The sequence below is a fragment of the Chiloscyllium plagiosum genome, unplaced genomic scaffold (genome assembly GCF_037043375.1).
Source record: "Chiloscyllium plagiosum isolate Xiang-an unplaced genomic scaffold, Cpla_swu_hap1 HiC_scaffold_37, whole genome shotgun sequence".
Lineage (NCBI taxonomy): Eukaryota > Metazoa > Chordata > Chondrichthyes > Orectolobiformes > Hemiscylliidae > Chiloscyllium > Chiloscyllium plagiosum.
The window spans coordinates 25,840,505-25,854,632 of record NW_028270175.1 but is presented as its reverse complement, the minus strand read 5'-3'; the positions used below and the strand labels follow the sequence as shown (position 1 = coordinate 25,854,632).

The 14,128-nt window shown below is 41.9% G+C and overlaps 1 protein-coding gene across 3 annotated transcripts in view; it reads right to left on the bottom strand.

The window, feature by feature from the left end:
- plekhm2 (pleckstrin homology and RUN domain containing M2) overlaps positions 1-14,128 on the bottom strand; it is a 67,069-nt gene that overhangs the window by 35,612 nt on the left and 17,329 nt on the right. For all 3 annotated transcript variants that reach the window (XM_087980487.1, XM_087980488.1, XM_087980489.1), the window contains exons 2-6: positions 8,997-9,103; positions 3,344-3,453; positions 2,877-2,976; positions 1,288-1,375; positions 266-452 (exon numbers count right to left, since the gene is read on the bottom strand). In XM_087980487.1, coding sequence (XP_087836613.1) covers positions 266-452; positions 1,288-1,375; positions 2,877-2,976; positions 3,344-3,453; positions 8,997-9,103 — 592 coding nt within the window. The remainder of the gene's footprint in view (positions 1-265; positions 453-1,287; positions 1,376-2,876; positions 2,977-3,343; positions 3,454-8,996; positions 9,104-14,128) is intronic.

Sequence of the window (14,128 nt, the reverse complement as noted above, 5' to 3'; positions counted from 1 at the left end):
GGTAACCTCAACTTTTAAAACGCACTTGGATGAACAACTGAAGTGTCATAATATTCCAGGGCCTAGTATAGGCAGTGGTATATATTTGCAGTACAGACTTGATGGGCCAAAAGGCTTCTTCTGTACTGTATGATTCATATAACAGCCAAAACTCCCACAAATCACTGCAAGTATTATAAGCTTAAACACATGAATACACTCAATGTGAACGAGTTTACAATGAGATGACTGGATTCTTTGGATACAGCAAAAGATTAGAACTTACCCTCACTGGAGGGTGCGATGGCACTATCGTCCCATTCTAGATTAGTGGAGGTGACAGAGTTGAATGAATTGAGTGACAGGCTGTCAGAACCATGCACAGAATTGGGCAGGCGCTCTTCAAAGTCCAGCAAGTGCAGCGGCTTATAATATTCTGGCATATATGGAGCCAGGTCCAGGTAGGGAACGTCCTAGATTTAAAGAAACAAACATGTGAATAGACAGTGACCAGGAGCCAAAACAAAACATCTTAACTGTGAAGTTTTACGGTGAAGATCCAATAAAAAAAAACAAATTTCCTTATTAATAAAGTCTGCACTTTCATCAGTATTAGAGGCAGTTCAGAACATGGATTGAAATGTTTTTCACTTGCATTAGATCCAGACCTTCCACAAGCATGTACAGTTTGCTTTATTATTAATATTGTTAATCTCAAGGGAGGTAAGGAATAGTGAACTTTATCCCTGTCAAAAAGTAAATCAAGTCAAGATTCCAAAATAAATACAAGTCATGCATCTCACAGGTTCACTCATTCGCTAGGCCTAACGTTCTCTTGGTTGGGCAACTCAGGTTTAGAATTACATTCACACTGTGTAAGATACATGAAATTGATATTTGTTATAGATTCTGAATCTTGGAGACAGCCACAGATCAAGAAGAAACTTGCTTATAATCTAACTGCCAAGAAAAAAACATTCTTAAAACTGCTCTTGGTGAATTTTTCAGCCAGCCATGTGGACCTCCCAGAAAGGGAGCCTGTGCCACTAACAAGGCCGTAATGCAAACAGATATTGACATATAGATGATAATTATTCCACATTTTGACTTGTACAGAGCACAGAAGGGCCCATTTAACTCAATGTGTCTTTACTAGCTCCATTAAACAAACAATCTTCTCGACAGTCCTGCAATATCGATGCTGAGAAAAATACTTCTTCTCATCATTTAAGGCTCATTGCTGTCTTATGCTATTCCTTCATATATTTTAAGAACTTACACTATATCACTTAAATGCATGTTCCTTACCAACTCCAACTCAAATCGAATGAATTCCAGGCCAGACACTAATGTGAGGAAGAGAGTCAGGTGATCATGACTGCAGACTAAGGCATTCCTTAGGGTTCAAAAGAAACACGACAGTAAGATATCACATATCTACAAGATCATTGATCTCTGTTTATCCAAGTGTTTTACTTTCTTCTATTACAAATGCAATGTCTTACTTTGTGTATTATTTTAGATACAATGGAGAATGCCACTTGATAAAGGAGACTGAGCAACTTATATTGAGAACAGTGCTGATTTAACTACATACATTTCTAAAATCTAATTACTTTTACCACTATGCTTTGTACGTAAACAATCACAAAATTCACAGGGCATGGCAACACAGGAGCAATACTTTTTAAGAGATCCAGTATACATGTACGAGATCGTCTTGGTTAGTTATTTTCCTTTGATTTTATGGCTTAAACTGCTGCTAAGATATTAAGCCAACTGCAAAAATGTATGGAATTCTCATTCTTATCAGAATAATTTCTCCAGATGTGAGCAATATTCTATGTATACCGAGTCTTATAATCTTTCTAGACTTAAACATGACTGTGGAGAGTGGAGATGAGGAGCTAATGGCTTATGATACTGGGGAGCATATCTTCATACTCACTTGCCCTTTACCCCTGTGAAATTACTTGGTGGCTCCACTACAAAACCCTTACTGCCCCCGTTGCCAGACTACAGCAAATTTAATGATACATAGGTTTTCTGGATTGCACCATCGATGAATGCAAGCCTTGTCTTAATGCACACTATCGCGTTATATAACCACCAGCCTGGTGGTCATATGACGTGATAGGTCATGCATTTATCTAATGCAAGTACTTTTGACACAGCACTTTTGCTGTCAGCTCATCCTTGTGTTACACCCAGAGTAATGATGTCATTATTTCTTGAATTTAAAATTGCTGGCTGTAGGTAACTGGGGAGCATATCATATCCCTTGCATTGATACCAAAGCTTCATTATACTTCTACAGAAAGGATAAAAAGGATTCTATATAACAACGAACCACCAGATAACATTACCCATCATTCTCCAACATCCCTATGCCTGATTAGTGCTTTTGACTGTGATTACTGTATATTACAATGTGTGTCATACAAGATACCATTTTATTAGCCCAAGAATTATGTTTTTGCATATATTCAGCATAGAAGTTGTGCCCGTTTCAGCTCTTGACAGTTTATATTTTGGTTAGCAGCCAGTCCCAATATTTCATCCTACAAACAAGATATTTTACCTACTATCTTATAACTCAGTGTAAGGGATCAAGCAGATGATACAGGTTGTGTTACAAAGCAGATCCAGTGCCTAAATGAGACTGATGATGAACACCCAGGTTCACTTTAAAACTCAGCAAATAAGTCAACACCTGTTTTTGGAGGAATTTTGAGGCAAAGATCAATTTATACACCCGTGTATATTGTACGTACAACAGAATTTACTGCTTTCCTACCAGTGATATGTCACTAGCCTGTGGAATTACAATCTTTAATTCTAAATTAACATGTTGCTGGTTTTAATAATTCTACTTGCTCTGATGAGGTTGGACTTACTTGAAGTAGTACTTATGAAGCAGGTTTTGATTTTCCCAGAATAACCTCAGGTAGCTTTCCAGAGAATTCTCGTTTAATGCAAGGTACAGCCAGGCCCGACCTAAGAGGTTGAAAAAGGGTTGAGTGAGATAGGTCAAGAAGGAATAAGCCAGGACAGCATCAGGGCCACTTTGAGAGGGTGTAAAATCAGGCATGATTCCCGCTTCTTAACACTACTCCAAGACCTGTACTATAACAAGTATGGTGTTAGCCCTGCTTGACAACACGATCAAACTTGGCAGCATTGGTCTGGTAATGGTAAAACCTGACATGTAGATAGTGGTGGGTGTTGAAACAGAGTTGGAGAGGAGGATGAAAACAGGGCAGGGAAAAATAAAAGTAAAGAATTTAAATTTATTCTTAAATCAAACAGTACAAATGTAAATTCATGATATAGATTAGATGCATATCTGTAGTTTGAAACTCACTGCGACCAAGGTTCGTAGCTACATGCTGCAGCACGTCAATCTGCTTCACCGCTTCACTCCGTGTAAAATGGACGACCAATACCCAGTACCCAGAGGAAATGTCCTGCAAACTAAACAGCAAATTTAGAATCGTAACAAGCAGCACAATAAAGACACACAAGTGAGACATCAGTCAGAATATCAAAATAGTGCTCAGTTCTGTGCACAAGCCAGAACACACTGTGCACCAGAAATAACTGAATATCTGACATCTATGCTGCAAAGAAAAACATACAAAAATGGCCAATTTATAATGGTGAGCATATCAATTATATTACCAACAAGCACAAATGTCAAAAGCAGCTCAACCAATTACTGGAAAGGCAAGGCAGGTCAGGCAGCATCCAAGAAATAGGAGAGTCGAAGGATCTGGGGGAGAGGGGAGGAGTAGGAGAAGGAGGTGTGAAAGGCAAAAGGTAGAAGCAGGTGGGGGTGGTCATGGTGATACGTCAGAGCAGAGGGTGGAGTGGATAGGTGGGAAGGAAGATGGACAGATGGGATAGTTCAAAAGGGTGGTGCCGAGTTAGAGGGTTGGATCTGAGATCCGGTGGGGGAGGGGAGATGAGGAAACTGGTGAAATTGACATTGGCCGTTTGGTTGGAGGGTCCCAAGGCAGAAGATGAAGCTCAAGGTTCTCTTCCTCCAGGCATCGGGTGGCTAGGTTTTGGCAGTGGAGGCGGACCAGGACTTGCATATCCTTGGCAGAATGGGAGAGGAAGTTGTAGTAATTGGCCACAGGGCAGTGGGGGTTTTTTTGGTGTGTGTGTTCCAGAGATGTTCTCTGATGTTCCGCGAGTTGGCATCCTGTCTCCGCAATGTTGAGGAGACCACATCGAGAGCAATGGACACAGAAGAGAAGGTGTCTGGAGGTACAGAAAATCTCTGTTGGATATGGAAGGATCCTTTGGAGCCCTGGACGGAGGTGAGGGGGAGGTGTGGGCACAGGTTTTACACTTCTTGCAGTGTCAAGGGAAGCTGCCAGGAGTGGAGGGTGGATTGGTGGGGGTGTGGACCTAACAAAGGAGTTACGGACGGAATGGTCTCGGAGGAATGCTGATGGGATCGGGAGGGAAATATCTCTCTGGTGGTGGGGTGTGACTGTAAGTGCTGGAAAAGGCGGAGGATAATGAGTTGTATCCAGAGATTGGGGGGTGGAAGGGAGGGGAGGACCAGGAGGGTACTATCCTGTTTACGGTTGGAGGGGTGGAGTTCAAGAGCGGAGGTGCAGGAAGTGGAGGAGATTAACTGGAGGGCATTGTTGACCACGTGGGAGGGGAAATTGTGGTCCTTGAAGTAAGAGGCCATCTGGGATGACCTGGAGTGAAATTGCTCTTCCTGGGAGCAGATACAGCAGAGGTGGAGGAATTGAGGGTAAGGAATATCGTTTTTACAGGAAGAGGGGGGTGGGAGGAGGTGTAGTCCAGGTAGCTGTGGGAGTCGGTGGGTTTGATGGAGATGTCCGTGCTGAGTCGGTCACCAGAAATGGAGACAGAGAGATCCAGGAAGGGGAGGGAGGTTTCTGAGATGGTCTAGGTGAACTTGATGTCAGGATGGAAGGTGTTTGTGAAGTTGATGAACTGTTCAATCTCCTCATGGGAGCATGAGGTGGCGCTGATACAGTCATCAAATTAGCAGAGGAAAAGGTGGGGAATAGTATTGGTGTAACTACAGAAGATGGACTGTTCCACATATCCAAACAGGCAGGCATAGCTGGGGCCCATACCAGTGCCCATGGTTACTCCTTTGATCTGAAGGAAGTGGAAGGATTCAAAAGGAGAAGCTGTTGAGGGCGAGGACCAGTTCAGCCATTCAAAGGAGTGTGTCAGTGGAGGGATACTGGTTGGGTCGGCGGGAGAAGAAGAAACTGAGGTCTTGGAGGATGGATGTGTTCAGGGATTGGATGACCATGGTGAAGTTGAGATGTTGGAGCCAGGTAAATGAAAGTCATGGAGGGTGGTGTCCCAAATGTACGTAGGGAGTTCCTGGACCAAAGGGAACAGGACGGTGTCAAGGTATGAGGAAATAAGTTTGGTGGGGCAGGAGCAGGCGGAGACAATGGGTCGACCAGGGCAGTCAGGTTTATGAATTTTGGGCAAGAGGTAGAACCAGGCAGTGCACAGTTCCAGGACTATGAGGTCGAAGGGCTGTGGATGGGAGATCCTTTGGTACTCCAACACAAGCTGATTTTAAAAAAAACAGTATTTCTTAAGATTAATTAGTGTCATAATTTATTTTTTTAAATTAGGTATTTTATACTACTGCTTGCTACCATTGCATTTCTGCAAAATTAACATGGAAATTTTAAAGTAAAATCAGTATGTTTTCATAACTTTGAGATTCCTTCCCATTTCAGTTCTACTTTAATTTATGCAGAGAAGTTAACTTAGGTTGCAATCTCATAATGCTCTTTTGGAGTAAATAGCATTGTTTTTTCTGAAGTTGCCCTCACTCAGATGGTTTCTGCATTTAAAATCTCTCCCAGGAGAAAGGGGACAAAGATGGCTTGCACAGAGATTTCATTTGGATGAGGTGTGGAGATGCTTGGTTGCCAAAGTGAAACTGCTGTAACAAGAACAGAATAAGTTCAAGGTCACATACTGCCCCTTTAGCAAAGGTGATCGCAGCCTTCCATTTCATAAGGTGATGGCTTCTGGCATAGCAGTCAACTGCATGAGCATCACCTGGTGTGCCTCAGGAAGATACCTGGCATGCTGAAGAAAGGGAGTGAGTTGAGAAGGTTCATGACTTTCTGGCCCATCGAGCTTTAAGTTTTTTCTCACCACCTCCAACGTCTTTCCAACAGTCAGCATTGAGAGATCACAGCTGACAGCAACTATCTTCTAGTTGTCAATGTCAATATCCACAATCGTAATATCTCGTTCATAAGTGTCCGTATAGCAGAGGCATGAATGCTTAGGAGATCCTAACAGTGTGGCTACTTCATCATAAGGAAGGATTTTGGGATTAGGGCTGTCATCCACCTGATAATTGTGGTCAAGCTAGTGCAGATTCTATTGCCTTAGCAATGATGAAATAGTGATTGGATCAGCATGCTCCAGGACCTGGGTTGGTGGCCTTGTCTTGCCAAGAGCTATTAAGGATATATCTAAGACAGCAAGGGTGGAAACAGATAGCCTTTCCTCTTGCGTAGCATATATTGTCCATGTTTCACCACTGTTGAGAAATGCTCTAAGGATACATTCTTGACAGTTTCCTGTTTGCAGTCAGTCTGTTATTCCACACACATATGCAACTTTGGCACATCTGTTGCACTTTTATAAATTGTGACTTGATATCAACATCAAGTGACAGATTGCTGGTAATCATGCTGCTCAGATACAAAGCTATTAACAATGAAAAGGATTGTATGATTGCATGTAGTAAAATTCCAAATAAAAGGCAGAATTAGGCGTTGAAGCGGGAGGGACTTGTCCCCACATCCAAAGTTGTAAATATGCAGAAAAATAATTTTTTATTTTATTCACGTGCATGTATTTTTTATCTTAAAAATTAATTTCCATTGTTACACTTGTGGTTGAAACAGCAACACCTAACATCAAATTAAATTAAACTCAAAAAGGGAAACCATAATTTCATTATATCTGTATATGGTCTCCTGGGATGGGCCTTTGCAGTATGATGCTGGTGTACCTACCTCTGGGTCAGGAGGCCTGGGTTCAAGTTCTACCTGCTCCAGAGATGAGTCATATCTCGGAACAGATTGACAAGAAAGTATGTACGAAAAGAACGTGGAAGTGACATGTGACAACTACCTGAGCAGTAGAAAAAAATGTACAAGTTTTACAGTATATACGCTGGTTCAGGATTAATATTTAAAGTATATGTAAAGTCATATTCTAGCTTATAGCACGCAAGGGCTGGCTCATGGAAATAGTCTCAGACCTTAATCTAATTCCTCTGGTGTTCTAAGTTTAAAAGACAACATTAACAGAGCAAGTGACAACACTTCAAGGATAACTCATTGGATGTTAGGTGCAAAGTAATCCACCGACACTCTCATTCGTTTGGCTGAACTGGTCCTCACCCCTTAACAATTTCTCCTTTGAATCCTCCCACTTCCTCCAGACCAAAGGGGTAGCCATGGGCACACGTATGGGCCCCAGCTATGCCTGTCTCTTTGTTGGCTATGTAGAGCAGTTGATCTTCCGTAATTACACCGGGACCACTCCCCACCTCTTCCTCCGCTACATTGATGACTGCATTGGCGCCACCTCGTGCTTCCTCGAGGAGATTGAGCAATTCATCAACTTCACCAACACATTCCACCCTGACCTTAAATTTACCTGGACCATCTCTGACACCTCCCTCCCCTTCTTGGACCTCTCCATCTCCATTAATGGCGACCGACTTGACACTGACATTTTTTACAAACCCATCGACTCCCACAGCTACCTGGATTACATCTCTTCCCACCCTACCTCTTGCAAAAATGCCATCCCGTACTCCCAATTCCTCCGCCTCCGCCGTATCTGCTCCCAGGAGGACCAGTTCCACCACAGTACACATCAGATGGCCTCCTTCTTTAGAGACTGCAATTTCCCTTCCTACATGGTTAAAGATGCCCTCCAACGCATCTCATCCACATCCCGCACCTCCGCCCTCAGACCCCACCCCTCCAACCGTAACAAGGACAGAACGCCCCTGGTGCTCACCTTCCACCCTACCAACCTTCACATAAACCAAATCATCTGCCGACATTTCTGCCACCTCCAAAAAGACCCCACCACCAGGGATATATTCCCCTCCCCACACCTTTCCGCCTTCCGCAAAGACCGTTCCCTCCGTGACTACCTGGTCAGGTCCACGCCCCCCCTACAACCCATCCTCCCATCCTGGCACTTTCCCCTGCCACCGCGGGAACTGCAAAACCTGCGCCCACACCTCCTCCCTCACCTCTATCCAAGGCCCTAAAGGAGCCTTCCACATCCAAAGTTTTACTTGCACATCCACTAATATCATTTATTGTATCCGTTGCTCCCGATGCGGTCTCCTCTACATTGGGGAGACTGGGCGCCTCCTAGCAGAGCGCTTTAGGGAACGTCTCCGGGACACCCGCACCAATCAACCACACCGCCCCGTGGCCCAACATTTCAACTCCCCCTCCCACTCTGCCGAGGACATGGAGGTCCTGGGCCTCCTTCACTGCCGCTCCCTCACCACCAGACGCCTGGAGGAAGAACGCCTCATCTTCCGCCTCGGAACACTTCAACCCCAGGGCATCAATGTGGACTTCAACAGTTTCCTCATTTCCCCCTCCCCCACCTCACCCGAGTTCCAAACTTCCAGCTCAGCACTGTCCCCATGACTTGTCCGGACTTGTCCTACCTGCCTATCTCCTTTTCCACCTATCCACTCCACCCTCTCCTCCATGACCTATCACCTTCATCCCCTCCCCCACTCACCCATTGTACTCTATGCTACTTTCTCCCCACCCCCATCCTCCTCTAGCTTATCTCTCCACGCTTCAGGCTCACTGCCTTTATTCCTGTTGAAGGGCTTTTGCCAGAAACGTCGATTTCGCTGCTCCTTGGATGCTGCCTGAACTGCTGTACTCTTCCAGCACCACTAATCCAGCAACTAAGTCATTCCTTACCCATAAAGTAGTGCATGATCCAGATGTTCACACAGCCTCTGCAGCACCTTGTCATGGTTTCGAATTGCTGGTGTCTCCTCCTCACAGGCAGCAAAATAACCCTGAATCTTGGGTGTGGAGGAGAGAGAAAGAAAGAAAACAACCATTCTTTATACTAAACACAGACTTGGACACTCAGAAAAGTCAGCATTTCGAGGGTGACTGAATACTAGATAATTATTCAACTCAACAGCAAAGGGAATTTTAAATTAACACTAAACGCAGTGCATTTGATATTTAGAAATGCACTCCCCAAAGTTGACTCTAAATTACACTTTTAGTATGCCCATGAACCAGGAATGCAGTGTACACAATAACGGATACAAACTGACCAGTGTAACTGCACCTAGATAACTAATTAGTATAACATGCCAAACATGTATGAGACATATGCATATATGATCATCGCACAAAGATGCATGCCTTTTATCAAGAAAAACTGTACTCCCATGGATACAATCCCATATTTCACGAGATCAATCACACAAAATAAGATCCAAGAAACAGATCTACCAGATTTCTGGGCTATCACAATCTGGCAATCTTGCCTTCATCAATAGAAATCAATGGCCAAAGAACATATAGCATTAAAACTTTAAACTCATTGTACCTCAAGTGATTGGGATCAGATCCTGATCCCACGTAGCCTATTTGACTTGCTGGGTCAATTCAGAGGACAGATAAAGTATCAGTCAAATCACTGTGGATCTGGGTCGCTTCTTAGGCAAGGGTAGCAGCTTCCCTTCCCTAAGGACATTTAAGAACCAAATTTATTTTAAAACAATGATAATCTAGTGTTTCATGGTCATCATTACTGATACGCACCACATGGTTTTAAGTCAACAAAAATGAGATGCAAAAAAGCAAGTTTCTGGACAGCAGTATCCGCGGCTAACCAGAAAAAAACTCAGTGATCCTCTGTGATCAATGTATTCAAACGCCAAACTTTACATGTTGAGTACAGACCTTCACAAAAAATTAATAATGTCTTCCTTTCAGCTCTTGATCCTCAGCTTCGCCCACTTCCTTGCCTTTAACCAAACAGTTACTGCATATTCAAGATAGCATGCATTATATTGCAGATAGTGGTGTGCTTTTTAACTTTCTCCATATGGTGGACAAGATAATGTCAGTGATAACGTGGCATTAGTTCAAAATTACTAGAGGCTTTCAAAACTTTGGTTAAAAAGATGAGATGTTCAGGTCTTACACCATCAGAATTTGGCACCTAGCCCAGCATCTAAGTACCACACGAGACAATGAATTCCACAATACACTAATTGTTGTTGTACAGTTATTGTATAACAAGCTGAAGTCAATGCTGTGGAGCAAAGTTCTTAATATATTGAACTCTATAATATTCAAAGCAATATGTGCCATTTCCAAATATGCATTATTCACAGTCATCTCACTCGTACATTATTTTGGTATTTATGCCGAGGACAGAAATTACTGGAGGAATTGAGCAAGTCTGGCAGCATCTATGGGAGATAAGTAAATTTAACGTTTTGAGCCCGGTGACTCTTCTTGAAAAACTGATAGCGGCTAGGAAATCCTAGTATTTATGCTGAAGATGTCGTGGGGGAGCTGGGGAGAGATCAGGTGACTAGAAGCTCTGGGTCATTTTTACGGAGAAGGTAGAAGTTCTGAAAAGCAAACTGCACTTGTCTCCCCAGTGTAGAGGATTCCACACTAAACAGCAAATACAGTAGGCTAGATTGAATAAAGCACAGGTAAATTTCTGCTTTACTTTTTAGCACAGCCAACCCATTTTCATCCACTTGTATTATCACATTATATGGTTTGCTTTCAGCACAGACTACCAATTCTCTGCTACCCTCAGCTCTCATTATCACTTCTTCGGTTTCTCTTCTGCCCTGCCACCATAATAACCTTGTTTATCTACCTCTTTCATACTGCACTCCCTCTCTCTGTGGGCTCCACCTCCACCTATTCACTCACCTCTCCCAACCTCATTCTCTACAAAAATACCAGATATTCCTAGCTATCAGTTCTAATGAAAAAAAGTTACCAGTCTCAAAATGTTAACTCTGCTTTCTTCCCACAGACCTGCTGAGTTTCACCAACAATTTTGGTTATCCTTTTAGATCTCCAGCATTTGCAATTCTTTGTTTTACCAATCAACATTCTAATTAGCAAGCAGCTGAATACTAGTGGTGTATTAAATTGCATTCTTTAAGCTATCTTGTAAGATCTTTTAAGAGATCTTGTAAGCTATTTATGTTTTATTGTAAAAGAAGGTCAAGAGGTGATACTATTACTGTTTTTAGGATTGCAAAGAAATGAAAAATGGTAACGTGGACCCCTGAGGAGCGGTTTCATCTTGCCTAAAACAGCACCATATACAAGGTGCATGGAAGCAATTCCCAAAGATCTTTCAATAGCAACTTCCAAACTCTCAACCTCTAGCATCAGAGAGAACAAGGGCAGCAGATGTGCAAACATGATTTCATTGATCAAACAGTCAATCAATGGACAGAAATACTGGAAGATTGTACAAACAATTAGTATTGAGTCATTCAAATTTGGTAGCAATTCTTTCAGAAAATATGAAAATACATTACATGAAAAATTGAGACTTGACATGCAATGTACATGGAAAACAACTGAATTCTGATTTTTGGCTCACAAACGTTTCCAATAATGACATTTTCCCTCACATCATAGGAGATCACCTCCTCTTTCAAGTACCAAACTCTAAGATGGTACTGGAACTTACACTGGACTGTCTTTGATTTTTATTAGTAAAGTACTGCAGTGGTCTGTCATGGTCTTCTGACCAGGAAATTCTCCCACTTATCATCTGTGGAGCATTTTAGAGGATTTACAGACCGATAATTAGCCTGTTAGATCACATTATGAATATACCTCCCATCATCATAAAGTCCTGGAGTGGAACTTAATTAACTTCTGGCCCAGGAGTAGGGGCACTACCATTGCAGTACAAGATGTCTTAACTGCTGCAGACTAACACACCATTCCTTGAAACTATTTTTTTGGTGAAGGACCTTCTTCCAAATGAATTAACAATCACAAACATCCACATCATTACATAATATCCATAAATAAAACATGCTGCTTTTACAGTGTGTTGATCATGCCATTAGGAAAACAAGTTATTTACTTACACTTAGTGAGATGGTGTACCTATTTCTTGCTGCATTCTGTCTTTTATTGGCAGAAGGGTGAAATCACTAGGGGCAAAGAAGCCCAATGTGTTGATGGAACTGGGCAGGTGGATGATCCACTAAGATGCCTCCAGCCACCACTCAAATCAATTAGGCTTAATCATGGTGCCTTAAGCAGTAACCCACCCACACTGGTTATGTGCGGCAGACATTGTGGAAAATGCCTTTAAGCCCACTGATCTGCAGATCCCATTTCAGAATCACTGGACTAACTGATAAAGGTTGATTGTTAAAATTCCATCATTTAATAGGACCACAGGTTGACAGAAAGCAAATTACACTAGAAATGACATTTTAATCTTAGTTTTGAAAAGTTTATTTTGACAGTTTCCATTGAACTTTAGAGTTTTTGTTCATCGTCCCTAGAGGCTGTCTTGCCAGTTTCTTTAAAAAAAGTAAAAAATTAGATCAAATTTGATCTTTTCTCATCCTTACACTTAGAGAAGAGCATCTCATTTAATTTGGCAATTTCCTGAGGAAAGTTACAGCAGATTCCTGTCAACTTTATTTGTCACTTGAATCCCACTCTATGTAGTGTTTACCATATTCATGTTCAATAATGAGGCATAAATGTATATGACTCACATTTTCTGCCAAGCATTGAGAAATAGTTCTTGACTCATTGCCTCTTCCAAAATGCTGACTATCATGTGATATTCACACAATGAAAACCACCAGTTTGGTAAACTTAGAAATTGCTCACTATCTCTTGGGTTTCTCCATCTATCTTACAACACAGGCAGGCTCGTAGCAAAGAGCGACGTGTCAAGAATGGTTCTTTCCTCAAAGCAATTTTATGCAATTCACATTCTTACATGTTTCTATTTGAACTGTATCAGATAGAGTTAGAGATTGAAATAGTCCCTTCAGTCCAATTCGTCCATACTGACCAGATATCCTAAACTAATCCAGTCCCATCTGTTAGCATTTGGCCCATATCCCTCTAAATCCTTCCTATTTATATATCCATCCAGATGCCTTTTAAAATGTTGTAATTTTACCACCCTCCACTATTTCCCCTGTAAGTTCATTCTGTACATGCACCGGACACATGATCAGGAATGGTGGGGATTAGAATTCACATCAGGTTGTTGTCAGACCTCTTTCCCAAGGCAATGCAGGGATATGATAAAACCTCTTGACTTGTTACATATGTTACTACACTGACCAAACATCATGCAAACGTCAGCATGACCATCACAGTTAAACTGTACAGCATCCTACCCATGTTAATATATTCTTTTTCTTTAAATGTTTGGATAGATGACAGGCAATGATCTGACATTTTGCAGTATGATCAGATGTTTTAAACTATGATTTTATCAATAATTAAGATGAAACTATTTAGTGATCAAGATCCTCACAAGTGTTGCAATGCTCTCTGCAAACAGTAGAGTCTGCAGACATCTCCAATCCAAGAGGAGTACTGCTACTTTCAGGACTACAAAATCCAGCCAAGGAACATTGACAACACTGCTGCAATGCAATTTGAAATGCTAAATGTAGCAATGGAATCAGGTTTTGCTTTCTGAAATCGCAAGGAGGCTGACTCTTGTTTCTTATATTTATTAGGTAAAAACAATGACTGCAGATGCTGGAAACCAGATTCTGGATTAGTGGTGCTGGAAGAGCACAGCAGTTCAGGCAGCATCCGAGGCTCTTCCAGCACCACCAATCCAGAATCTTATATTTATTGTTTGATTGATGACTCAACGTCAAATGAAAATAGCTCTCTCATGGTCATTTGTTTCAAAACAGTAACATTCTACACTCTCTACCCTCTCTGCATTCTTAAAAAGACATACTGTATGCACTCAACAAGGTTATGTGATATTGCTCCCAGGTGTAAAGCTGCTATGTCAGAAGAATAATCAATCAAAACCT